This window comes from Synchiropus splendidus, chromosome 9, assembly GCF_027744825.2.
Source record: "Synchiropus splendidus isolate RoL2022-P1 chromosome 9, RoL_Sspl_1.0, whole genome shotgun sequence".
Lineage (NCBI taxonomy): Eukaryota > Metazoa > Chordata > Actinopteri > Syngnathiformes > Callionymidae > Synchiropus > Synchiropus splendidus.
The window spans coordinates 25590895-25614442 of NC_071342.1; the positions used below are offsets into that span (position 1 = coordinate 25590895).

Below are 23548 nucleotides of genomic sequence, written 5' to 3' on the forward strand. Positions count from 1 at the left end.
CACTCATCACCGTGGCAACCGTGGGGTGACATGGCCAGTGACCCCGCCAGGGTCCTGGGAGTGGATGGGACGAGGAGCGTGAGCCTGTGGTGAAACAAAAACAAGAAGTGCGACATTACTCACCGATTTTTTCGGCGAAGAATTCACAGCCCAACTTCTCCATGGTGGTTTGGATGGAGAGACGGGTGGTGAGGTCCACTCTTATACCTCCCCAGGTGACTGGGTGTGGCAGGCTCTGGAGCAACTGGTCCACCAGGTCTGTGCAGCACAGCACAACTCCACCCAGGACAAGAATCTCCCGTCGGCGCGCGCTCGTGTGTGAGCGAGCGCTTGAGAGGCCCGGAGACGCTGCAGCTGGAGGCCTGGGACTGAGAAGGCTGCGGCAGCTACTGGCCACTGGAGCGTCCTAGCCCTAACCTAGCCTTCATCATGTCTGAACTGAGCCAGTCAGCCAGAGCGCTGTGCACCAGGACCCAGAGAGCAGCCAGCTCTGAGGCGCCGGCTTCAGCTCCTCTTCATCCTCAGGTCCCAGTCTGTCCTCCGGCGCCACCTCTCCTGCCTCTGCTGTGCACCAGGCCTGGATGACGTCACCGCCTTGGCGTGACTGGCACATCTGGAGACTTGCACCTGATGCTGGGGCTCACCCGTCCCAGACCTCCATCTCATGTCTCCTTCACACGCCACAGCTTGTTGAACTTGTGTCCAGTGTGAGCTGGACGGTCTTCCTCTTCAGGTGGATGGAGCAAGGAGGACTGGGCTGACGGAGGTCAACCCAAGGCTGGAAGCCCTCGTGGTCTGCTGATCCACGTCCTCCCGGGACTCACTGCTTGCAGTCGGGGAGACACTGTGATCTTCACACCGAAGGTCCTTCTGATCTCTCAAACACCACAGTTGAACAGAATAAAAGTCAGTGAGACACGTGAGGCGCTAAAGCAGAAGAACAACACACAAAGGTTGAGCTAAAGCTGCACAGTGATGGCGCTAGCGTGTAACATGAACAAGCCCCGCCTCCTCTCAGCTCGCCGCAGGTGCAACAGGTTCGTACTCCACATCCTTGCCCTGGACCTGGAGCACGTTGTGCCAGAAGGGCGTCATCCGTGTCACCGACAGGCCCCTCCAACCCTGGCCCCCCTGCTCTGACAGTCAGGCTGTGACTCTCACTGAGTCCAGCTGGATGACGGCTCAGTCGCCAGAGCGACCCATCCGAGGCTGAGCCTGGACACTCGGTGGAGGCAGAGAGCTCCTGTTCGGGCTCCATCAGATCCCACACACGAGGGAGAGCCACCCTGCTGTGATGCAGGAATGTGGTTCCTCTGGGTGAGGAAGCCAAGGGCTCCGCCCTGAGCAGAGGCATCGTCGCCTGACCGTGGTGTCGGGCCTGGTCATGGCAATATGTGCATTACACAACATTGGTACTGTTGGACTTGCTTGTGCTACTGACAAAGAAGTTATTTACAGATGGAGAGTGGTGGGTGAGAAGAAGAGCAAGAGAAGTTGCAGGTGGCGGCAGTGAGGCAGGCTGGAGGGGTCCAAGGTCAGAGGGAGGAGTCTGGAAAGGACCATCCTCTCCAGAGCTGGTTCTGATCAGAGGCACATGGGTCCGGAGCGTGCCTTGCCATGGTGAGGAGGGAGCCAGCGACCGGCACTGGCGCAGCGGCTGAGGACCAATGGGACGAGGACGGAGCCCACGGGGAGAGACTTCTGCGGGGTCACGACCTCAGATAGCTTTTTGTGGCTCTACCGGACGACTGCTGAGGCTCAGTCAGGTGCAGCTGCCGAGCCAGAACTCTGCTCATGTGTGAGACTCCTCTGTCAGGGAACACACCTCTTGTTGCTTTCTTGCTCACACGTGACACGTGTATTTCCAACAAAAGGAAGCGTCCGCTGCGTGTGGCAGCCTGCCTCGCTCCCTCGCGGTCCATCACACGCCGGCCTGCTGGACGTCCTGAGAGAGGCCCAGCATGGAGAGACCCGGGCTGCGAGGAGAGCACTTGGCCGGGGTTGTCAAATGGAGATGCTGCAAGGGCCACCACTCACGTCAACATCCCCAACATCCTCACCGCTTGGAGCGAAACTCTCCAGCAAGACTCGGCTTGTGTGTCACCATCGCCCCCGAGCGGCAAAAGCGCCGCACTGCGTCTGGTGAGGGGTTCACTTCTCTCGTCAAGCGGTGTCGTCCATGCAACTGGCAGCCCGCGACAGCCTGCCTTTCAAGGCAGCTTTATTTTCTCGGGATTAACCGGAAGTTACGTCTCACCCACACGCACATTCCAGTCGCGCCTGCGACCGTGACTTGGTTCGGTGGAAGAGCTCGACTTGCTGCAGGACGCCGGGAGCGCGACTCTCTCCGCGGTAGGACCAAAGCCGAGTTCGCAAAGTTTCAGCCGCTCCCGTGCGCGTGCGCGCCTGGTTTCCATGGTGACGTGGAGTCCCTCCGTTAGCTTGAGAGCTGCTAGGTCTTGTTAGCTTGGATGTCGCCAACGACGGCGTCACACGGCAAAAGCAAGAATAGAAAACACTTTTGTTGTTCCCACCACAGTTAGAATCATTTGGGACTTTGATCTGTCTTAAGGAGACCAGAGTCCACTCACTAGTTTGGATGAAGAAGTGTGGTCTGTGGATCATGGTCAGCCCCTCAGTTGCTCCTGCACTGACCTGGTGAGACCCCGCTCACAAGGTATGGATGGATGGATGATGGATGGATGGATGGACAGATGTTGGATGGATGGATGATGGATGACGGAAGGATGGATGATTGATGGATGGATGGATGGATGTTGGATGGATGGATGGATGGATGATGGATGGATGGATGTTGGATGGATGGATGTTGGATGGATGGATGATGGATGGATGATGGATGGATGGACGGATGATGGATGGATGGATGGATGGATGTTGGATGATGGATGGATGGATGGATGTTGGATGGATGGATGATGGATGGATGGATGGACAGATGTTGGATGGATGGATGATGGATGGATGGAAGGATGGATGGATGGATGGATGATGGAAGGATGGATAGTATGAGCGGGTGGATAGTCATGGCTGAGAGTGTCACGTGTTTCCATGGAGCAGCAGGGCTCGGTGGTCAGAACCGCAGAAGTCCACTCCAACTCTGTGAAACAGCCGACTTGATAGCGCAGCTTCCTCCAGAGGTGAGGGGAGTGTTCCCACCTGCAGCGCGTCAGATGAATGAAGGTGTCCGCTGACCTGTGGAGCGTGTGTTCATGCTCCCGCCTCTTGGTTCCTCGCAGTGATGTCATCATGGAGGGCCACAGCTGCTACGTGTCTCAGCTCAAGGCGGAGTTTGACCGCTGCGACTCCACTTCCTCTGGACTGCTCAGCAAGCAGGAGCTGACTGTCCTGTGTCAGAACCTGCAGCTGGACGCACATCAGCACCACCTGTTGGAGACTCTGCTGGGAGAGCACGTCTGCGCTGGCGTAAGAGGCGCACACACACACACACGCGCCGCTGCGTGCATTCATGTGCGCGTGTCTTGCAGGTGGACTTCCCAAAGTTCAAGAGCGTCCTGGTGTCGGTTCTGTCCGGGTCCCAGGACGATGGCAGCTCCCTGGACCCTGGTGAGGCCACACGGTGGCGGAGATGCCGCGTGCTGTGTGTGTGAGATGACGGTGTGTGTGTGTGTGTGTGTGTGTGTGCAGTTGTGCCGCAGCGGGAGGTGAAGCCCAAGTGGGTCCAAGGATCCAAGTGCTACGGCCGACGTTCATGTCCCGACCACAAGCTGGACTCAGTGCAGGACAGCGGTCAAGCCGCGGATGTCCCAAGGGCCAAAGTGAGACGTGAGCTGTCGCAGCAGAGCAGGGCGCTTGAGGACGCCAGTGAGGACCACTGTCTGCAGAGCCGCTGGGGGGACGTGGTGCCGGACTTCCTGTCTGAAGGTTTCCTGCTCTGCCAGCAGCTGCGTCCCAGTGCTGCTGCTGCTGCTTTGACTGAGCTCCGTCCGTGTTGCTCTACAGGGCCTGAGGAGGCGCCGTGTGCCCTGGATGCCAGCGGAGGTGGGCCCTCACTCTGGCACTCGCCCCTGGCTGGCGCCCATCTGTGGACACACCCCCTCCACGCTTCACAGCAGGCCTCTCCGTTCTGCCTGCAGGAGGTGCTGAGCTGCGCCGGCCCCTGCTGCTGCTCCACCCCGGCTCCACAGCGGCTGACACAGGTGAGTCCAGGGGGGCGGGCGCAGAGGGACCGAACCAAACCAAGCCTGCAGGGTGGAGCCCCCTGCTGGAGAGGCAGAAACCGCCAGGTGGCATCCTGCAGCGCAGCTGATGAGACGCACCTGAAGGCGTGGTCTTCACCTTGATCTGCTTCAGCTGCGCACACACACACGCACGCACGCACGCGCGCGCGCACACACGCAAGCGAGCGGGCTCAGGAGTCACAGCTGGAGTCAGGTGACGCTGGTGGAACCTCGTGTCAGGGATTAGCTGTACACATGCTAATGCTAACAGTTTCTGTGGATCTGGCCTGAAGTGGCCTGCGTGTGCGCCCCCTCCTGGGCTGATCACATGTCCAGAAGTGATCCAGATTAACGGCGTGTTGGGCTCAGGGTGGCATTTCTCTGTTTTGTGCTCCTCACGCAGCCCGCGGCAGCGTCTGCGCCTCCTTCTCTTCTCATGGCCTCAGTGGGAGCCAAGGTTCTGAGCCAGCTGGACGACGGCTCGGGGTTCACGGCGGCCGAGCGGGTCATTGCTGTCTGGACCGAGGAAGGGCTCCAGCGCAGCCAGGACGTCCTGCAGGTCGGTGGCTCACAGTCAGCTTGAACTCATATTTGTCATGGAAAAGTCCAAACAGCTGCAGCAAATTGGAAAAAAAAAAAAAGGAAACGTCTTGAATAAAATTCTGAGTAACATGAATATAATAAAACCACGTCTAAATATCACAAAATATTTTCTTTTTGAAGTAAAATGTAAATGAAGTTATCGCCATAAAACCAGCTGCTTTCATGAACAGTGTGTACTGTAGGGGGCGCCGTCACTTCCTTCGTCATTGTTTCTTTCCAAGAACCTCTCCATAGCTGGTCACTATCACAGATGTGCAGCAGTCAGGTCACTTCACTGACTCACTGCTGCCGCCACACGTGGCTCATGGGTTCAAACTGAGCCTCTCACGGTCCCGAGGTGGGAAAGTTCCAGCCGCCCTCTAGGGGGCGCTGACGGCTCCGTGGTCAAGAGTCACTGTTCTAGAGACGGACGGAGAAGACCGAGGTCAAGTGGCACGTGACACCTGCAGAAGTGTCTTCCTCTCCTCCTGGAGGGATTTGGATGGGCTTTGTGAACTGGCATCAGAGGAGGAAGCCATCACACGCTCTGTCATGTGGAGTCTGTGTCCTGCGCTCCTGAAGACTTCCTTCCTTGTGCAGACTCTGGACTTCTCCTTGGAGGAGCTCGTCAGTCTCGCTGACCTCACCGTGGCTCTGGACAACGAACTGCTGGTCAGCGGAAACGGCATCCACCAGGCGGCGCTCATCTCCTACAAGAGCGAGCTGCAGCACCTGCAGTAGGTGTCGGCGACACGCCCTCCTGTGAGGACTTCAGGAGCTGTGCGCGTGGTGTTTGCAGGGTCCTGGTGGACCAGGCCGTCAGACAGAAGGAGAAGATGAGGCTGGACTTGGAGGCAGCAGAATCCAGGATCCTGCAGTTGGTGAGGGAAGTGGACGATCGGCAGGCCAGTCTGGAGACGCTGAACCAGAGTCGTCTGAGGTATCTGGCTCGCTCGCTCGCTCGCACGCCGGCGCCGCCCGCTCCTGCTGAGCTGCGCTCTCCTGCAGGGAGCTGCAGCAGAGCTTCAGGGAAAAGCTGTCCAGTCAACGGCTGCAGGCGGAGCAGGACAACGAGGCGCTGCTGCAGCAGCTGGACGCGGAGCGACGCCACCTGCTGGAGGAGGTCTCACGTCTGAAGGTGCAGGAGGGTGAACTGCAGGAGGAGCTCGGCAGCGCCATCCAGGTGTGTGCGGCGGGGCTTGGCCTCTTTGTTGCCGCCTGCCGCAGTAATGGTGTCCTCGCAGGAGAAGAGCCACCTCCAGGAAGATCTGTGTGCTGTGAAGCAGGAGCTGAAGGACTCCCAGATGCTGGTGAGCCGCCTGCAGAGCGACATGGAGCAGCTGCTGCAGCACAAGGTCTGGCACACGCTCAGGCGCCCGCCTCTCTCTCTCACACACACGCACGCACACCCAGCCTCTCTCAGGGGGTGTCCACTTTCTCCCATGAAACATTCAAGAGCGGCTCCTGTGACTGACCTGCAGCATCTGGAGCCATCTGAAGCGACGGCGTTTGTGCTTTGTTTTCCCGGCAGTTTGGCAGCTTGGACCCAGGTGCGGCGGTTCTGACCCACGAGGAGCGCTGCTCCGAGATGGTGAGGGAGTATGAGCTGCGCTGTCGGGTGAGTGTGTGGCCTGCTCGCACGCTTCCTCGCTGCCTGAGGTGACGGGAGCCTGGAGTGGTGAAGCTGCGCTGCTGCTGTGTTCAGGAGCTGCGGGACAGGAACGACGAGCTGAGCTCAGAGCTGGATGTGATGAGGAGTCAGCGCAGCTTCAGCTGCAGGACTGTGGCAGCGGAGTGTGCTGCCGTGACCTGGGCCCCGCCGCCTGACGCCGGTGAGCTCACCTGCCTCAGGTGCATGTTCAGTGCTGGCTCAGGGGAGAGGTGAGGGAGAGTCAGGTGAGGCAGCGAGCGCCCCCCCCCAGACGTGCGGCCCCCCCAGACGAGCGCCCCCCCCAGACGTGCGGTCCCCCCAGACGAGCCGCGAGCGGCCCCTGTCTGGAGCTCGGCGAGTGCCGCAGGGTGTCACCTGACTGTGCCTCACCCGTGTCAGGCGCCGGTGATGAAAACCAACTGAACGTGTTAGTCAGGTTCAGTGTCTTGTGAGGACTCACACACACGTCAGTTTCACCATCGTGGATGGTTTCCCTTTTCAGAGGAGCCAGACATGAAGCAGAGCTGCTCTCCTGCCACCCAGAAGAAGCTGGAGGACAAGCGTGGTGAGTGCACACACACACACACACACACGCGGCTGACCGGCCGGCTGTCCTTGTGGGGACCGCTCCCCCTCAACACATGGCTCACCTGAGCCAGGAGCAAGTCGGTTTGAAGTTTGAACCCTCAAACTGAGGCTGAATGTCCTCGCGCCATTGGTTAAGAAGTCAGACACCAAGACAGACAGGCGCCTGCTCTGCCTCAGCCACGGCCACGTTGCCCGCTCGGAACTTGAAGACATTTGAGTCTGCAGAAATGGAAAGGAAGGTTTGGATCACTGCAGAGTTGGTTGGAGCGCGCCGCCCCCGTGCTGCTCACCCGTGAGCGACGCCTTCAGGTCAGGACCTTCACAAGCCTGTGTCGCTCTAGTTTCCAGCGTCAGCCTGCAGACGGAGCTGGCTGTGGAGCAGCTGCAGCAGAAGCACCAGCAGGAGGTGAAGGACCTGCAGGCTCAGCTGGAGACTCAGGTAGCCCCGATGAGGGCTGATGCACGAGCCGGAGACGCGGCTGCTGACTCTCCGTCTCCCTCTGCAGGTCAACTACTATGAACGAAGCCTGGAGCTGATGCGTCAGAGCGCTGAGGTGGAGCGCAAAGACGTGGCTCAGGCCTTCAAGGTGAGCCGTGGCCGAGCGTCTCTCTGCTGCCCCCGCGTGGCTGACATGGCCTGTTGCAGCTGGAGATCACTGAGCTGGAGGAGCAGAAGAGCCAGGCCGAGAAACGGGCCGCTCACCTGAAGGAGGCGCTGGACTCTCTGCAGGCGCAGCTCCAACATGGAGGCAGGAGCTGGAGCCCCGAGCAGGAGCGAAGGTGACGTGTCCCTCTGACGACCTCGGTTGGCGGTGAGGACGACGGCTGTGGCGTGTGCTTCCAGGCTGCAGCGGGAGAGGGCCGACATGGAGCAGAACTTCGCCCGGGAGATCAGTAATCTGGTCCAGCAGCTGAGCTCAGAGAAGGAGCACCTGGAGGCGGAGCTGCAGCTGAAGATGGACCAGGAAGTCATGCTGGTCAGGTGAGTGGAGGCTCAGCTCCTCACTTGGTCCAGGTGGATCTGGAGTCAGAGAAACGACACTGAGCCAGGCTTGTTCTGAAGCAGACGGCTCACGGGATCCAAGGGCCTTCTGAGGCACGCGAGCTGGTGGGAGACCCTCGCTGACCCCCGGTGGGGCTCTGACTCTCTGTCTCTCTCTCTGTGTGGAGGCTCCTGCTGCAGCTCTGACTCTCTCTCTCTCTGTGGAGGCTCCTGCTGCAGCTCTGACTCTCTCTCTCTCTGTGGAGGCTCCTGCTGCAGCTCTGACTCTCTCTCTCTGTGGAGGCTCCTGCTGCAGCTCTGACTCTCTCTCTCTCTGTGGAGGCTCCTGCTGCAGCTCTGACTCTCTCTCTGTGTGGAGGCTCCTGCTGCAGCTCTGACTCTATGTGTGTGTGTGTCTAACAGGACCCAGCTGGGGGAGGTGCGCTCTGACAACAGCGCCCTCCAGGAGCGCCTGACTCTTCTGCAGCAGCAGCTGGTCTCTCTGGAGGACGACGTGGCCACCAAGACGTGAGTGAGCGAGGAAAGCCTCTGGCCTGGGTCCTGTCACCATCAGGTGCAGGGGTGAGGCGCCCCTCATCTGCCGCTGCACCAGCAGGTTCCCAGTGACCTGGTTGATGTCTGTCTGTCAGGAGCAGGCTGGAGGAGCTGCAGCGAGAGCGCGAGGTGCAGACGCGTGAGGAAGAGCTGCTTCTGACAGAGGTGAGGCGCCCGCCTCCTCCCCCTGCTCCTGCCACCCGCCCTCCATGACGCCCTCCTGCTCCTGCAGAACTCTGCCTACAGGGAGGAAGTGATGAGTCTGAGCGGCAGGAATCTGCAGCTCAGCAGCCAGAACAGGGACCTGAGCGCTCGTCTCCATGAGGAGCAGGAGTCGGCGCTGATGCTGCGGGAGCGACAGGCCGTGCTGCTCCAGCAGCTGCAGGACGGCGGAGCCCAGGTTCCTCACCGTGTTTCATCTTCTCACGAGCTCAGATGAAGCCGTGTTGGCTCTGCTCGCTCGTGTCGGGGTCATCAGCCGCTGCTGCTGATGTTTGTCTGCTTCTCGCTCACCGTCCTCTGGCTTCAGGCGCAGCTGAAGGACGGTGAGCTGCGGAGCCAGCAGGAGGCATGGACACAGCAAAGGCGCCACCTGGAGGAGGAGCTCGCTTCCTGCAAGAGCAAGGTGAGCGCCCACCTGCGACACACGCCGCCGTCAGCGCAGCTGACTTCCCCCGTCAGTTACAGCAGCTGTGTGGAGTGGAGGCGGAGCTCCTGAGGGCGGAAGAGGCCGTGGTCTCGCTCACAGAGCAGGTCAGCAGTCCCGCGGTGGAGAGGCCGTCACCACCTGACCAGGAGGGGGCGGGCGTCTTGCAGGTGCGGTCCCTGCTGGAGGAGCGGCTCGGCGCCGCAGCACGCGGCCTCGGCCACGGAGCCCTGGAGCGCGAGAGGGAAGAGCAGGTGAAGCCTCAGCCTTCCTCCTGGTGCCCTCACAGTGGAGCCTTCAGTCATCTGCTTCCTCCAGGCGGCGCTGGTGAGTGCAGCGCTCAGCGTTGCCCAGCAGGAGGAGCTGGCGCTCCTTCAGACCAGACTGGAGGAGGAGCAGGAGAAGAGCAGCGAGCTGCAGGAGGAGCTGAGACGGAGCCGCTCACAGACGGCCCTGGCGCAGGTCAGGGGCTGTCGCTCGCTCCTGAGACGCGCTCATTCACTCACTCTGGTGTGTTCAGGAACAGCACAAGGAGGTGCAGCAGCGGGTGGAGGAGCTGGAGCTCCAGAGGAAAGGTGCCCAGCTGGTGCTGCAGGAGAAGGTCCAGCAGCTCCAGGAGCAGGTGGGTTGAGGCGCTCGCCCGGCTCCCGCCTGTTCCCTGCTGCGATGCCACTGTTGCACCACTAGTGGGCGCACTTCTAACGTCTCACACCAACACACTGCCGTTCTGAATGTCACTTCAAAGTCATAGCCGGTGAAGGTTTGCGAACGCTGAGCGGCATGGACTACAAACATGGCCACCGCTCCATGCCTGTGACTCCATACTGGTTTTCACTGGTTACCATCCTGGATGCTCACCTTGTCATGTGACCCTTGCAGCTGCTGAGGAACAGCCAGAAGTGCAACCAGCTCAGGGAGCTGTACGTGGAGAACGCCCAGCTGATGGGGGCGCTGCAGCTCACCGAGCAGCGGCAGAAGGATTCAGAGAAGAAGAACTTCCTGCTGGAGGAGAAGGTTCACGCCCTCAACCAGCTTCTGAAGGAGCTGGTCAGCTCAGCTCTGGCCACATGACGCCAGCAAGTCATCGCCACTTTTATCCCAATGTAAAGAAAACTCTTGTTTTTTTTTTTCCCCCGTTGACAACCTTTTATTGTCGAGTCCAATAAAGTGTGATGCCAGAGTGGAGTGGAACCTCAGGACAGCACGTGCTCCAGAACCCCCTGACGGACGAGCTGCTCGCATTTCCAGCGAGGCAGAAAGTGCTGCAGACAGAGGCGCAGCGGTCACACAGCGCGGCCGCTGGACGGCACGGCCGCCTCCTGCCATAGTCACCTGACTGTTCTTCTTCAGCAGGATCACCGTCCCATCCTCAATTTCCAGTTCACCGTGATCCTTCAGACAGCGAACCTGCGGAGGAAGCCGGGCGGCTGCGTGAGGTCACACGCTGCCGGCGCGTCACGTCGCGTCGCGTCTCGTCTCACCTGAATGTAGAGACTCTTGGGCGGCTTCGTGTCCTGAGTCACGTCCAGACCTTCGTCCCCACCCAGCGACCGCATGAACGACGCCAGAGACTTCTTGTACTGGGAGAACCACTGCAGCTGCACACAGGTAGGGAGCGGCCATGAGCACGGCGGTGGCGCGCAAGTCACACGCGCGACTTCCTCGCACTTGGACGGTCAGGCCGAGCTCCTCCTGCTGCTGCTCCAGTGGGAGTGAGCGAGTGGCCAGGAGAGGGCAGCACACACGGCGTCTCCAGCTCAGCCAATCAGAGTGGCCGCTAGACTCACCAGGAACTGACGTCACTCACCTCGTCTGCGCACATGTGTAGGCGGACATTGGTGGGCAGGACACTGCCGTACTCCCAGCGCAGCGCCCTGATCCTCAGCAGCCGATCGTACCTGCGACACACCCCCTGGTCACATGACTCGCCACTGTACTGAGGTGCGTGTGCGTGCGTGCGTGCGTGCGTACAGGTAAGCGGTGACGCAGCGTTGGTCGCGCAGCAGGCAACAATGTCTCAGTTTGATCGAAGGAATCAAATCTGCTCGTGCATCACCTTTGGCCTCGTTCCTGAAACAGTCACATGACGCTGGTTAATGGCACGCACGGTGACGGTGGATCCAGCAGGAAACACGTGACTGATGGGCCCACAGGTGACTGGGCTCCTCCGCTGGGGGGACGTTGCATCGTCCCGCTCAACCGCACGCAACATGGACACTTGACGTCGACTCGGACTCGTGATGTCACAACGTTCTGTCACAACAATCTCAAGGAAAACAAGACGGCAGACAGGAGAGGCAAAAGCTCAGACGCTCGAAAGCCAACCAAGTTTTAGCAGCGAGTAGCGAGAGCGTCCAGATCTGTCCCAGCCATCAGGGACCAGGACAGGCACACCAGCCTGCTCCTCTCAGCTGGACTTACACGTCACTCTGGTTCTGCTCATACAGCGACTCCATCTCCTGCAGGACCTGCCGAACCCCGTCCTCCTGCGAAGCCAAACGGTCAGCTCGTCAGCAGCAGCAGCACGGGCCGAGCCGCTTCAGATCGAACGGTGACGGACACGTCAGAGCGCGGGACTCACGTTAAAGGCGGGTAACTGGCCTTCGCTCATCCGATGAAGTTCCCGGATCAACTCGACCGCCTTTTCACAGAACATCTCGATGGACGACAACCTCGACGCGACTCGCTTTCGCGGCAAAAAGGAGGACTGCCGGTCACGTGACTCGTCACGCCAGCGGACGACGGCATCTCGATAGGGTCATATGCCGCTGCCACCCACACGAACTCGCGGACTCTTCCGACGCTCGAGCGGTGGAGTCCTGGCGCTGAGATGAACCCGCTGCCCCGGTGTCGGGGAAGGTGAGTGTCGGCCACAGACCTCCCTCTCGTGCACATCGAGCTTCCATGGTGAACGACTGACTTTTGTTCGTCTGACATGACGTGTCCACCTCAAGTCCAACTCATTCTTAGGATCACATATGAACTGTATCGTTCGGATATTAAATGTCCTTTCTTCTACAGTCTTCCACAAACGGTCTCGCTCTCAGTGCAAAGACCCATCGACTTGGATCTTTAAAAAACCGACTACTTATACCGAACCTTGTTCAGCTGTCCGTGAACGCAGCACGCGCCATTCGGTGGTTTTGTTTTGGTTGTGTTTTTTCCGACTCTCTGAAGATGACATGAAAGCAGCAGGCTGTGGTCACGTGCCCGTCGAGCTGGCCTCCAATTGGCCGCAGGTCAGCTGCCCTCTGCGGTCTTCAGTGCGGATCAGCGAGGACTCGGTTCCGTTCAGAAACCGGCTGCGGGCGCTTCCCCTTCACCTGCCATCTCCACTCCTCAGGTATGCGGAAGCGGACTGACGCCGCGCACTCCGCCAGTGAGCTGAAGCAGCGGCCCGGCGAGGAGGCGGTGGGTTGTGACTCGACAGAGGCGCCGACCATGAAGAGGCGCGTGCGGAGGTGAGCGACGCGTCGCTGTCACGTTCGTCGCGTCATTCTCACCACTCGGTGTTGTGAATGGCAAAGCGTGGGGTCGAGCCACCAAGTTTGACTCTCGGGCCGCGTGTGGTGCCCAGTTGGACCGGTGTGACCGGGGTGGGCTGGTGACCCGGACACGGACCGAGCGATGAAGCCGTAGAACCACCTCTATTGCTTCGTCGCTCATCCGCTGTGGTTCCCATCGTCACCTGTAGGGGGCGTGTGCTCCGTCCTGCAGGTGATGGATGGATAGATGAAGGAATGAGTGAGAGAGGTTCACACGTGTCGCTTATCTTGTTCGCCTTCTGTTGCCGATGTGACGTTCTTGGATCCGGATGATTTCAATCGAGCAGCACGAGCCGCGGCGTCGCTCCTGCTGCGGGGTCAAAGTACACGTGCACGTGGCACCTGCCGCTCACTGTTGACTGCGGGAGGTCGTTTCAGACTCCTTAGTTCAGGGTGCGAGGCCATTGAACGCATCCAAACCCGCTCCTGATGTCACGTGTTGAGGTGACATTTCAACCTGAGACAGCTGCCGATAAGGCTCGACCGGAGGCCGCGCACGCGCACGCAGTGTAAAGTTCCTCTTGTGCCTTTGGACTGATGAATCATTTAGATCAACTGGATGATGTTTCCTGCGTGTGTGTGTGTGTTGAAGCAAATCCAGTCCAGTGTGGGGCCCCTGTCACTGGACCCCAAGGTTAAACCTTGAAAGTCCTGGTTCAGGTGTACCATGTGTTCAAGGGCGAAGGCCAGGAGAGGTCCCCACAAGGATGGTGCGACTAACTGTGTGCGCGCCGATCCTTTTCGCAGGTCCGGTCTGGCGTCCCGGGTGAAGAGCGCCCTCCTGTGGCTGCTGCTGGTCTACGCATCCGTCCCGGTCTTGGTCAAACTGTGTCCGTCCATCCAGGCCAAACTAGTTTTTCTCAACTTTGGTGAGTGAACTCAGTGGATCTGAGTCAAAGTCGGCCGCGCTCCTGCGTCATGAGTGGGGTCAACCGCGTGTTGTCATGTCTTCTGCCTCCACAGTGAGGCTGCCCTATTTCATCGACCTGCAGCGCCCCCTAGACCAAGGACTCAACCACACACACAACTTTTACCTGGAGCCAGAGGAGGGCCTGAAGATCGGCGTCTGGTGAGAGCCCACTCCAGACTCGGCGACGGGGCTTCCTACTCAGGTGGCTGCGTTTCAGGCACACGGTCCCGGATCACATGTGGCGAGCTGCTGCCGGCCAGGACGGCGAGTGGTTCCACTCCATGCTGCGATCCTCTCATCCTGTCGTCCTTTATCTCCATGGCAACGCAGGGACCAGGTGAGGCACACACACGCTGCGCGTCTGGACCCGAGCCTCGAGGCAGCTTCCCATGTTTGGACCTGAGCCAGCTAGATGTGAGCTTCTGATGGTGACTATCTTTATCTGCTCTTCTCTCACCTCCGATCTGCCGTCCGTCGTGACAGAGGTGGCGACCACCGGGTACAGCTGTACAAGGTGTACACACACACACACACACACACACACACACACGCACGCACACGTTTGTCTGCCTGTCCTGGGGGGGTGGGGGGGCTCTCTCATGGCGGCCACCCTAAAGCTGACCATAACACACGGCTCACTTGGACCAGGGCCCTGGACCAAACTGAGTTAATTTCACGTCTTCACCCTCCAAACCTTCTGAGGACTGGCCGCTCGCCCAAGACTGGTCCTCTCAAGAAGATCAGGAGGTGTTGACACACTGGCTCCTCTGCCCGCAGGTCCTCAGCTCGCTGGCCTACCACGTGGTTACCTTCGACTACCGAGGTGAGAGAACATCGTGGCCCTCTCTTGGCCGTGTGTGTGTGTGTGTGTGTGTGTGTGTGTGTGTGTGTGTGTGTGTGTGTGTGTGTGTGGGTGACCCTGTGTGTGTGACCCCAGGATGGGGCGACTCGGACGGCTCGCCCTCTGAGGCGGGCATGACGGTGGACTCTCTCTTCGTCTACACCTGGCTGCGGCAGCGAGTGGAGAAGCGACCGCTGTACATCTGGGGACACTCTCTGGGGACCGGGTGAGACCGCTGCGCTCGGCGGCGGCGCTGCGCCACTGATGTCACTCACTTGACTGTTGTTCACAGAGTGGCCACCAACCTGGTGCGGCAGCTGTGTGAGAGAGGTAATGCGCCACTGACCTGCCTCTGAGTCACAGTCCCACAGCACGTGTGTGTTGCAGGAAGCCCTCCAGACGCTCTGGTGCTGGAGTCGCCCTTCACCAACATCAGGGAGGAGGCCAGGAGTCACCCCTTCTCCACGGTGACGTATAGAAACACACATCAGCTACTGACGCCCGTCTCATCGACGCGTGCAACACACCTAACTGATGAACGCACACAGACACGGGTTTGGATCGCTATCTCTGTGGGGACATTGTGAGGTTTCTCATTGCCATCACCCTTTTCACCCCAAACCTAACCCTCCAAAAGACGTGGCTCACCTGAACCGGTACTCTGAACCAGACTGGAGCCCACACACACACAGATGAACCCGCTCACCCACTGATTCCAGCGTGCTCCTCAGATCTACCGCTTCCTGCCTGGCTTTGACTGGTTCTTCTTGGACGCCATCAGCGAGAACAATATCCGCTTCGCCAGCGATGAGAAGTAGGTGGCCGTTGTCGTCTGAACTTCACTGACATCTCGTGGACAAAAGTGGAGCTGCAGCTTTGTTGTGTGGGTGCAGCGTTCACCACATCTCCTGCCCGGTGCTGATCCTCCATGCAGAAGATGATGCAGTGGTTCCGTTTCATCTGGGTCAAAAGGTTAGATCCGCTCCTCTCCCCGCGCGCACACACACATGCTTGCTCACGTATTGCGAGTGTAATGAGCTCAGTGGGACAGCAGAAAGAGCGGGTGTCTCTGGATGATTCCGTGCTCGTGTTCATGCCCTCAGCTTTGCTTCGCTCCTTCTTCACTTCTGAACTCAACTTTGCCCTTGTCCGTTTCCTTCCTGTGTATTTTTGTTCCCTTCTCTTCACTCTTATCACCTTTCAGCCCAGTTCTGTTCTGTTCTGTGGTGAGCGACCCACAGTTGCTGCCTCCACATCTGTGCTCTCTTTCCTCAGCTGTACCACCAGGCCACCCAGTCCCAGAGTCTGAGCGGTCACAAAGTCCAGTTTGTTCCCTTCCCTGCCAGTCGGAACTACAGGCACAAATACATCTACAGGAGCCCGGAGCTGCCGCGCATTCTGAGGTACCGGCCCCTGGAGCCGCCCCTCCGCCTCCTCTTCTGTGACACTACGCTTCTTCCAGGGAGTTTTGGGGCGCAGCTCCGCCTCCAGGCCCCTGAACACAAGCTGGACTCCGGTGGATTGAGGCGCAGCGTCCACTTCCTGTTGACATTCCAGTGAGCTCGACTGCTGCGGTAGTCATCGAGTCATGAATGTGTTTACGGACAGGCGGTAGCAAAAGCCAGTTTGCAGTTGAGTATTAGGGTCATTGGAGGAGGCTATTTTTACCGTAAACGTTTAATACTGTCTGCTATTTATAAATGGAAGCCAATTGTTGTGGCAGCTTTCTTCCTCCCAACTGGGCTGAACATCAGTGCTGGTCCTCTGGAGCGGCGGGGATTATGGCTTCCATCACTAGTGACTGGTCGAGTTGCATCACGTCACATGTCATTGTTGCGCTGGGACACACCAGAAGGCAGAAGCTTGAGAGGACAAGGTTTCTTCATGAGGTCCTGCCAGCGATGACGTGTGTGTGTGTGTGAAAGCAAACTCCTCTGTTCCCACCCTTTCTAGATTGTTGGACTGAACTGTCTGATTAAACACTTGTGGCTCCACCTGCTGACGTGGTTGAGGTTCTGCTAGTGGAGCACTTGCACGTGTCATGTCCTGTTGGGCAGAGATCAGACAGCCCGCTGTATTATCAGACACGTCCTGCTTCAGGGACCTGCGATCAGCCGGTTCACAGAGCGCAGCACCTAGTTGGACCTGAGATACTGGAGGTAGTGGACTGTTGCTCCCAGGGCCCAGCTGGTCTCCATGTGATTGATGGTTCTAGCCAGCTGGAGAACAAGACATTCATTCAAATCATGCCGACTTTCCTCTCGGATCGTGGTCCAGGTTGTGACCTTGAGCTGCTTGTGAGGAGGGAAGCCCAGCTCCTGCAGCAGGACGGAGATGTAGAGCAGGTCCAGACACAGAAACGGACCTCGGTTAAGAGGACCAGGGTACGAGTCTGCACACACTGGAAGACAAGCGGGCATCAGCCTGCAGTGGAAGGTGGTGACCAGCAGGCGGCAGTGTCTCACCTCTCTCGGCAGCGTGGGAGTACTGCGCCACAGTGACCACACCGGCTGACGGCGCCTCTACAGAGAAACACAAGTTCCCGCTGGGCTGAGGTGAGGTGAGGTGAGCGGCCTGAGTTGGGGCGTTACCTATGGCGCCAAGGTCGACGGCGCGGTCATAGTAGTAGGAGAAGGCGTAGAAGTCCATGTCTTCCACCGCCATCACTTTTTCCACCTTCCGGTACAGAAGTTTCTCCACTCTGCTGCGACACGCTGCCAACATGGATCCACCTGCACACACACAGATCAGCTCCCGGCCTGGCTCTGAGGCCGCTCTGGCTCCTTTACCTGACCTCTGTCCCCTCACAGCATAGATGACGTCGTTGTGCTGCCAGACGCCCGAGTACTCTGGAGCCAAGCAGGGGCTCACCAGCTGAACGCTGCCCCCTACTGCGCACACAAGATCAGCAGCCGGGCTGTGACTCACAGGTCGCATTCAGGTGAGGACAGACGGGACAGAGAGGACGGACGGGAGAGAGAGGACAGGAGAGAGACAGACAGGGAAAGAGGACGGACGGGAGAGAGAGGACAGACGGGAGAGAGACAGACAGGAGAGAGACAGACAGGAGAGAGAGGACAGACGGGACAGAGAGGACGGACGGGAGAGAGACAGACAGGAGAGAGAGGACAGACGGGAGAGAGACAGACAGGAGAGAGAGGACGGACGGGAGAGAGACAGACAGGGAAAGAGGACGGACGGGAGAGAGAGGACAGACGGGAGAGGACAGACAGGAGAGAGAGGACAGACGGGAGAGAGACAGACGGGAGAGAGAGGACGGACGGGAGAGAGAGGACAGACAGGAGAGAGAGGACAGACGGGAGAGAGACAGACAGGAGAGAGAGGACAGACGGGAGAGAGAGGACAGGAGAGAGACAGACAGGGAAAGAGCACGGACGGGAGAGAGACAGACAGGGAAAGAGGACGGATGGGAGAGAGAGGACAGACAGGAGAGAGACAGACAGTAGCGAGAGGACAGACGGGAGAGAGAGGACAGACAGGAGAGAGACAGACAGTAGCGAGAGGACAGACGGGAGAGAGACAGACAGACGGGAGAGAGAGGACAGACAGGAGAGAGACAGACAGACGGGAGAGAGAGGACAGACAGGAGAGAGACAGACAGACGGGAGCGAGAGGACAGACCGGAGAGAGAGGACAGACGGGAGAGAAAGGACAGACAGATCTTGGAACAGATAAACAGCAGCTGGCAGCTGCAGCAGTTAATCTTGCTCTGATATTAGGAGATTAGATAATGGCTTATTAATCTGGAGATGAAAGAAAAACAACTCTGATGGAGCAGGGGGAGGGGTGACTCACAGGGCGGGGCCTCCACGCCGCCTAAGATGGAGAGTCGAGCTGACATCAGACCGAGACCCAGATAACTGCACACAGACCAAATCAGCTCATGAACAACAAGGCTGGCACCCGAGTGTGCGTGAGAGTGTGTGCGTGCACCTGTGTGTGTAGAGGTTGTGTGTTTGGTTGAACATCTGGAGGGACGTGATGAAGTCCACTGGCGACGACTGGATCGTTTTCTGCAAACAAGAGTCAGGAATGTCAGGCACCTGACAAACCCGCAGAATGTCACCGGCCAGGCGCGGGGGCGTGGCCTCTGAAAGACCCCACCCCCCAGCGGGAGTGTGGCCAAGATCAGCTCCTCCAGCACTGGTGAAGCTGCAGACGTGTCTCACCTCATCCTGAGGGCAGAAGGCGATCTGAGTTGATCCCCCACCAAGGTCCAGCATCCCCACAGTGGGAGAGCCCTGACGCTGGAGACCGCCTGCAACAGAAAGGGCAGAGGTCTGGACCCTGAGGGGCCTTCACCACCAGCGCACTGCAGCGGACGCCGAGCTCTCACCAGTCAGGAAGTTGACAGTGATCCAAGCTGAAATCCCTGAAAGGACAGACCACTTGAGTTTGGGGCCTTTCTGAAGCCACCACAGTCCAACTGCTCCACCTTCTGACTCGGGCACATCTGACATGGCGCTCGTCAAACCAAAGTGAGATTTGTGTATCCAGGTCACCTCGTTTATGACACGAGTGTCTCTGGACTTAGTGCATTAGTGGCTTTTATTAGTGCCCTCTGACCCCAGGCTGGAGCAGAAGCAGGCGATTACCGTGCTCGGCAGAAACTGTATCATAGAAGCTTTAAGATAAAACTTAAAAAGAAGCAATTTTCCACAAAACAAACAAGCGACGAGCGCCGAGAGCTTACGCCGGCGCTAAACACTGGCACTTAGCGGCCCCCCTCCCGCTCACATCTGCATTAACAATAAGTCGCCTCCATCCAGGCCAGTTTGAGGGTAATCTGGGCCCACAGATCGACAAGCACTCAGGCCAAGAACTGCTAAATATGGACGCGATAATGAGGTTAGACCCGCGGGCCGGCGGCCAGGATCCAGTCCATTAGCAGCCAGACGTAGAGTGGGTCTGGCTAAGAAGTTAATTCAGTGATCATTAAAAGACATTTACTGCTCAAAGAGAGAAGGAGAAAACATTTGAGGCTCAGAAATGAGCGGAGGATAATCACCCCCGCCCCCTCCAAGATTAAGCAGGACATTATCCCACACGGCCATAATTGCTTGTATGAACGACTTTAAAAGGATTGGACTATTTTTACGGGCCTGCGTGTCGACTGGACCGTCATCCCTGCTCTCCTACATTGATGTCACCTCTGGAGCAGATGGACCAACCAACATGTGAATCCAGAAGCAAAGCAAGTTACCTACAGCACTGGATTTGCCTGAGAGCAGACATCAAAATGAAGCACCACTGCGCGACAATGGACAGGCCACACTGATGTCAGGCGGCTGTGGCAGGATAGAATCCAAATATTTGGAAGACAGACCCTTAAATAAATACATTATTTGCATCTGAGCCACTGACCGAAACACAAAGAGAGATGTTTCCATGGCTCAGATTATGACTGAAATGTATGAATTCCTCGAGGTGAGAGAAGAGTGAGATGCACCACTGTTCCGAGAGCTAATGAGTCAGCAGCACAGAGCGGTTTCTCTGCTCCCGCGAAGCAAAGGGCAACTGTTGGGCAACCTTTGCTTCACTGTTGGGCACCAGATCGACCACCGAACAAGGAGTAGGACCCGTGTTTGCCGCACCCCTCTTCAGGGCTGGACTTCAGCAGCTTCCCCACAGAGCTCAGAGGTCATTTTCCAGATGGCACGGATAAATGGGCAGAATTACTCACAACTATACATCAGCTAGTTCATGGTGGTGACAACAGCCTGGTGCTGGACGATCCAAGGAGCAGATCACTGACTGATCAGCACACATCTTTTCTGACAGCAGGGTTGTAGTTGAAATGCGTTGCACTTCCTTTTTTCCCTTCCAATAGCTCCCACGGTTACCATTTCCCTCACCTCACCACGTGCTGCTGCTTCCAGCGCCCCCATGCTCACAACACCATTGGCCGCTCATTATCACCACACCAGCGACACTGTTTTTGTTCTCATCGCCATGGTTACAACTGTGTTCAGCAGAACCACAGCACAGTGATCCTGTGGGTCACCTGACTTCTGCTCGCCACCAACATGGACATGGAGGTGTGTACCTTCATCGGTGCCGTCCATCATCGACACGCAGTCTGACTTGGACAGGAACGGAGACACTTGAAACAGGGTCCTCACCTGCAAACACAGCAGAGTTCAGCCCCCTTAGGAATGTGTGTGTGTGCGTGTGTGTGTGTGTGTAATCAGCTCGCTGTATAATAAGAGATTAAACCCTGTTATCACTGATTACTTAAAAGATTTAATAGACTTTATTTTTTGGCAGCCTGGTTAGGAGGATGGGCAGCGGGGCAGCGCTTAGCCTTGGCTGGCACGCGCCACTTGTTTGGATATTAGCTGAAGTAATAACGTGTTTGGAAGCGGTTGCCATGGTTACATCACTGAAGGCCAAACTGGGTATGTCAAGAGAAATAATTGTGTGTGTGTGTGTGTGTGTCCCTCACGGTGTCCAGCAGTCGGGCTGCCTTGTCTCCAGGGAGCAGCCTGAGTCCAGCTGTGGCCTTCAGAGCCACTGGAGTCACATTCCATTGAGAGGATGGAACACTGAGCTTCGCCACCTCCAGCAGCTGCTCAATCCCGGGGACACACTGCTCCAGCACACCATGCAACACAGTCAACCCGCTGAGAAACACAACTCAGCTGTGACATCGGTGCACGTACCTTCAGCGGCTCACCAGCATAGGCAGACAGACCAGGTTTGATGGCCCTGTAGGTCTCATGTTCCAGATGGGGGACTGCTGCACCTGGATGAGGAGCAACACCTTGTTTTCCTGAGCCTCACCACTGCCGTCCAATACCACAACACCACAAGCCCAGTACGACTCAGCAAAGGCGAGCATGTTGTCGGCTACTTCAGCACCAAAGCCAGCCTCTGCTGTCTGCTCCCAGACCACCACTACTGGAGGAGGGAATCCCAAAGGTGCTGACACATAAACCTCAGGGAATACTGGACACTGATTCCACCAATGGGAGGAACCTGCCGACATTCATCCACCAGTCAATCGGGTCGTCCTTACCTTGGTGACTGGACTGGAATTTGAAAACATGGACCCTGGTGCCGGTGCTGCCAGCATCAAACATGACGCTATAGTGGAAGTTGTGTCCCCCTGGGCGAGGGTGTGGGGGGAGTTTGTGAGCTCTGTGGTCGTAATGATGCTTGAGAAAGAGCAGGTAAAGGAGCATGCATGTGAGGGACAGGACAGTCAACTTTGGCCTCTTCATCTCGACTCATGCTGCTCATGATCTGTGGAGGGAACATCACTTTAGCTGACTGCAGTGAAACAAACCGAGGTCAAGCTCGACAGATGTGGGTGACTCGTGATCCCAGAGATGTTAACTACGCCTCATGTGTCGGACGGACTGATGAACCACGGGGAAATACATCAACGACCTCCACAACTTCCTTGCATTTCAATTATTCAACTGAGTCAAAGCCGCCCTTTCTTCAAGCGGAGCTTTTCCCTTGTTCGGACACAATAACGCAACGAGGAACAACGAGAGGCATCGTTTCCGGAGGTTCCACAACATTCTTCTCACGATTACACGCACAAACAGCCCAAATTCTAGTTTTACGTAGTTGCCAAGTAACAAATCATAGCAGTTCAGTTTGCGCGTACTCGGTGATTTTCGACTGTTAGAGCTCACAAACAACCCGGTATGTATGTAGCCTGCTAGCTAACTTAGAGTCCCGTCCCAGACGTTGACACGCATCCACCGGTGAGTACCAATCATATCAATAATAGAATGCCGTACCGTTCCCGGGCCAAAACGCCACTGGTTCTCCACCACCCTCTTAAGCCATGATGCAAAAGCTGTCGCCGGCTGATGACGTCAGGCTCATCGAACACCTTGCTCACTGAAAAATCACTTTCACTCAAAAGAGTGAATGTTTTGGGTTTTTTTTTTAACGTGGCATTTTAGCTGAGAGGTGTTCGATATGTTTAGCACATCCTCCCGTGCTGAAAAAAAAGGGGCGCCATCGCGGCCGACGCTCCATTGGGCAAACGAAGCTGCTCACGCAAGCAGCGTTAGACTCTGTGTGTGCGCACGATCCTCACCTGCTCTTGACAAAACACCTCCACAAATCCAAACTTCCATTTGAGGATGGAGACGGCAAGGTGACTGGCTCCAGAGTCCTGGCTCAGGTGAGCCATGGGTTCTGGGGAGAGGTCCCCACAAGGAGAGAAATGTGCGTGTGTGTGTCTGTTTTTCATTTCCAAATTATGGTGGCAGGAATAATTGAAATGACTGAGTGAGGAAAATATTTGTAATCCAATGCTGCTCAGCCAGTGGTTGTCATGGCGACAGGGATCAAACCTTTCTCCTCCTCAGAAGCTCTGCTCCATATATGTAATTTAATCTTTAATCTGCTTCTAATAGGTTAAGTTAATGGGTCGCAGCCCGTTAATGGTTTTGTAATCTTCATCTCATCACTGTGATGGGCCTCAAACAACAGCAGCGCAGAGTGGGTTCTAATCGTCCCTGATGATGTCACTGATGACATCACCCGCATTCCAGGGGCCCTTTCCTGCGCTTGCATCTTTTTGGGGGCACGTCGAGAGTTGACGTGAGCCTTCTGCATGTGCTCCAAGCACGTTTCTACTACTGTGGTGTCTCATGAAAGGCACCGTGCCTGTGGCTCACATGGCCTGACCCATCGCACCGCGGACGGCCCCGCCCACCGTGCTTCACTCTTCCTTCTGAGACTCTCATGTGTGTCGCTGATGGACTGTACTGGACATAACTACAAACTCAACACGCTGAAGGGCTTTGACACGTTCTAAAACTCTGACTCAGAACAATGGAAAAGTTTCAAACGGCTTTTTCATGGTCTCCCGTCCAAAGAGTGTCACGACGTGGTCACACTGCTGGCTGAGCATTGACCGCCAGACGTACTCCGCAGCACATCGTGGCCATGGACAACAAGCTTCCAAAACAACTCAGTCCAACGATCAAAAGTGTGGCGAAAGGCCAAACCGCAGGAGAGCAATCTCACATGTCGAGATTCTAAATTTGAGACATGT

At 57.3% G+C, this 23548-nt stretch overlaps 4 protein-coding genes across 19 annotated transcripts; 2 read left to right on the forward strand and 2 right to left on the reverse strand.

Moving 5' to 3' along the window:
- Positions 1–2146: 2146 nt before the first annotated feature.
- ninl (ninein-like) lies at positions 2147–10526 on the forward strand. Of its 8 annotated transcripts, none has more exons than XM_053874760.1 (27): positions 2147–2677; positions 3082–3161; positions 3261–3447; positions 3510–3588; positions 3670–3906; positions 3985–4181; positions 4606–4761; positions 5385–5521; positions 5584–5724; positions 5793–5967; positions 6029–6139; positions 6316–6402; positions 6490–6616; positions 6938–7000; positions 7365–7462; positions 7530–7610; positions 7670–7803; positions 7868–8005; positions 8429–8533; positions 8656–8725; positions 8793–8960; positions 9090–9185; positions 9242–9313; positions 9377–9460; positions 9525–9668; positions 9727–9828; positions 10086–10524. In XM_053874760.1, exons 3-27 carry the CDS (start codon positions 3271–3273, stop codon positions 10275–10277), a joined length of 3171 nt encoding a protein of 1056 aa, XP_053730735.1. In that variant the 5' UTR covers positions 2147–2677; positions 3082–3161; positions 3261–3270; the 3' UTR covers positions 10278–10524. The 8 variants fall into 8 exon arrangements, with proteins under 8 accessions (XP_053730735.1, XP_053730733.1, XP_053730731.1 ...); XM_053874753.1 differs by having other exon boundaries at positions 2236–2352; positions 2573–2677; positions 9242–9460; XM_053874754.1 differs by having other exon boundaries at positions 2236–2352; positions 2573–2658; positions 9242–9460.
- Positions 10309–12007, reverse strand: gins1 (GINS complex subunit 1 (Psf1 homolog)). Its single transcript, XM_053874773.1, has 7 exons — positions 11788–12007; positions 11628–11692; positions 11178–11276; positions 11014–11104; positions 10688–10804; positions 10539–10613; positions 10309–10468 (listed from the first exon to the last, which is right to left on the reverse strand). The coding sequence occupies exons 1-7, from the start codon at positions 11860–11862 to the stop codon at positions 10400–10402; spliced, it is 591 nt and encodes a 196-aa protein (XP_053730748.1). The 5' UTR covers positions 11863–12007; the 3' UTR covers positions 10309–10399.
- On the forward strand, positions 11808–16496 carry abhd12 (abhydrolase domain containing 12, lysophospholipase). Of its 3 annotated transcripts, none has more exons than XM_053874770.1 (13): positions 11811–12065; positions 12550–12667; positions 13499–13620; positions 13715–13820; positions 13879–13998; positions 14145–14175; positions 14439–14484; positions 14599–14728; positions 14795–14832; positions 14890–14969; positions 15234–15316; positions 15396–15474; positions 15778–16496. In XM_053874770.1, the coding sequence occupies exons 2-13, from the start codon at positions 12552–12554 to the stop codon at positions 16060–16062; spliced, it is 1236 nt and encodes a 411-aa protein (XP_053730745.1). In that variant the 5' UTR covers positions 11811–12065; positions 12550–12551; the 3' UTR covers positions 16063–16496. The 3 variants fall into 3 exon arrangements, with proteins under 3 accessions (XP_053730746.1, XP_053730745.1, XP_053730747.1); XM_053874772.1 differs by lacking the exon at positions 11811–12065 and having other exon boundaries at positions 12432–12667; positions 15778–15905; positions 15965–16496; XM_053874771.1 differs by lacking the exon at positions 12550–12667 and having other exon boundaries at positions 11808–12065.
- On the reverse strand, positions 12608–22691 carry entpd6 (ectonucleoside triphosphate diphosphohydrolase 6). Of its 7 annotated transcripts, none has more exons than XM_053874768.1 (14): positions 22278–22507; positions 21542–21768; positions 21186–21268; positions 20969–21112; positions 20570–20645; positions 18860–18895; positions 18693–18781; positions 18457–18536; positions 18319–18383; positions 17094–17393; positions 16968–17024; positions 16788–16903; positions 16638–16721; positions 14251–16548 (listed from the first exon to the last, which is right to left on the reverse strand). In XM_053874768.1, exons 2-13 carry the CDS (start codon positions 21744–21746, stop codon positions 16638–16640), a joined length of 1335 nt encoding a protein of 444 aa, XP_053730743.1. In that variant the 5' UTR covers positions 21747–21768; positions 22278–22507; the 3' UTR covers positions 14251–16548. The 7 variants fall into 7 exon arrangements, 5 of the variants coding, with proteins under 5 accessions (XP_053730742.1, XP_053730741.1, XP_053730740.1 ...); XM_053874769.1 differs by having other exon boundaries at positions 14260–16721; positions 17094–17234; positions 17292–17393; positions 22278–22493; XR_008415792.1 differs by adding an exon at positions 12608–14060 and having other exon boundaries at positions 14119–16903; positions 22278–22511.
- Between the last annotated feature and the right edge of the window lie 857 nt (positions 22692–23548).

What these genes read in the sequence shown, in the direction of transcription:
- ninl (XM_053874753.1), top strand. Translation starts at nt 3,271, where the DNA reads ATGGAGGGCCACAGCTGCTACGTGTCTCAGCTCAAGGCGGAGTTTGAC. An exon ending in AGGCTCAGCTGGAGACTCAG is followed by an intron (nt 7,463 to 7,529) that starts GTAGCCCCGATG and finishes CTCCCTCTGCAG; the next exon opens with GTCAACTACTATGAACGAAG. An exon ending in ACGTGGCTCAGGCCTTCAAG is followed by an intron (nt 7,611 to 7,669) that starts GTGAGCCGTGGC and finishes GGCCTGTTGCAG; the next exon opens with CTGGAGATCACTGAGCTGGA.
- gins1 (XM_053874773.1), bottom strand. Translation starts at nt 11,862, where the DNA reads ATGTTCTGTGAAAAGGCGGTCGAGTTGATCCGGGAACTTCATCGGATG. An exon ending in TACACATGTGCGCAGACGAG is followed by an intron (nt 10,805 to 11,013) that starts GTGAGTGACGTC and finishes ACCTGTGTGCAG; the next exon opens with CTGCAGTGGTTCTCCCAGTA. An exon ending in CCAAGAGTCTCTACATTCAG is followed by an intron (nt 10,614 to 10,687) that starts GTGAGACGAGAC and finishes CTTCCTCCGCAG; the next exon opens with GTTCGCTGTCTGAAGGATCA.
- abhd12 (XM_053874770.1), top strand. Translation starts at nt 12,552, where the DNA reads ATGCGGAAGCGGACTGACGCCGCGCACTCCGCCAGTGAGCTGAAGCAG. An exon ending in CATGGCAACGCAGGGACCAG is followed by an intron (nt 13,999 to 14,144) that starts GTGAGGCACACA and finishes CCGTCGTGACAG; the next exon opens with AGGTGGCGACCACCGGGTAC. An exon ending in GGTTACCTTCGACTACCGAG is followed by an intron (nt 14,485 to 14,598) that starts GTGAGAGAACAT and finishes GTGTGACCCCAG; the next exon opens with GATGGGGCGACTCGGACGGC.
- entpd6 (XM_053874766.1), bottom strand. Translation starts at nt 21,746, where the DNA reads ATGAAGAGGCCAAAGTTGACTGTCCTGTCCCTCACATGCATGCTCCTT. An exon ending in CCTTCTGCCCTCAGGATGAG is followed by an intron (nt 18,537 to 18,692) that starts GTGAGACACGTC and finishes TCTTGTTTGCAG; the next exon opens with AAAACGATCCAGTCGTCGCC. An exon ending in CTCCCACGCTGCCGAGAGAG is followed by an intron (nt 16,904 to 16,967) that starts GTGAGACACTGC and finishes CTTGTCTTCCAG; the next exon opens with TGTGTGCAGACTCGTACCCT.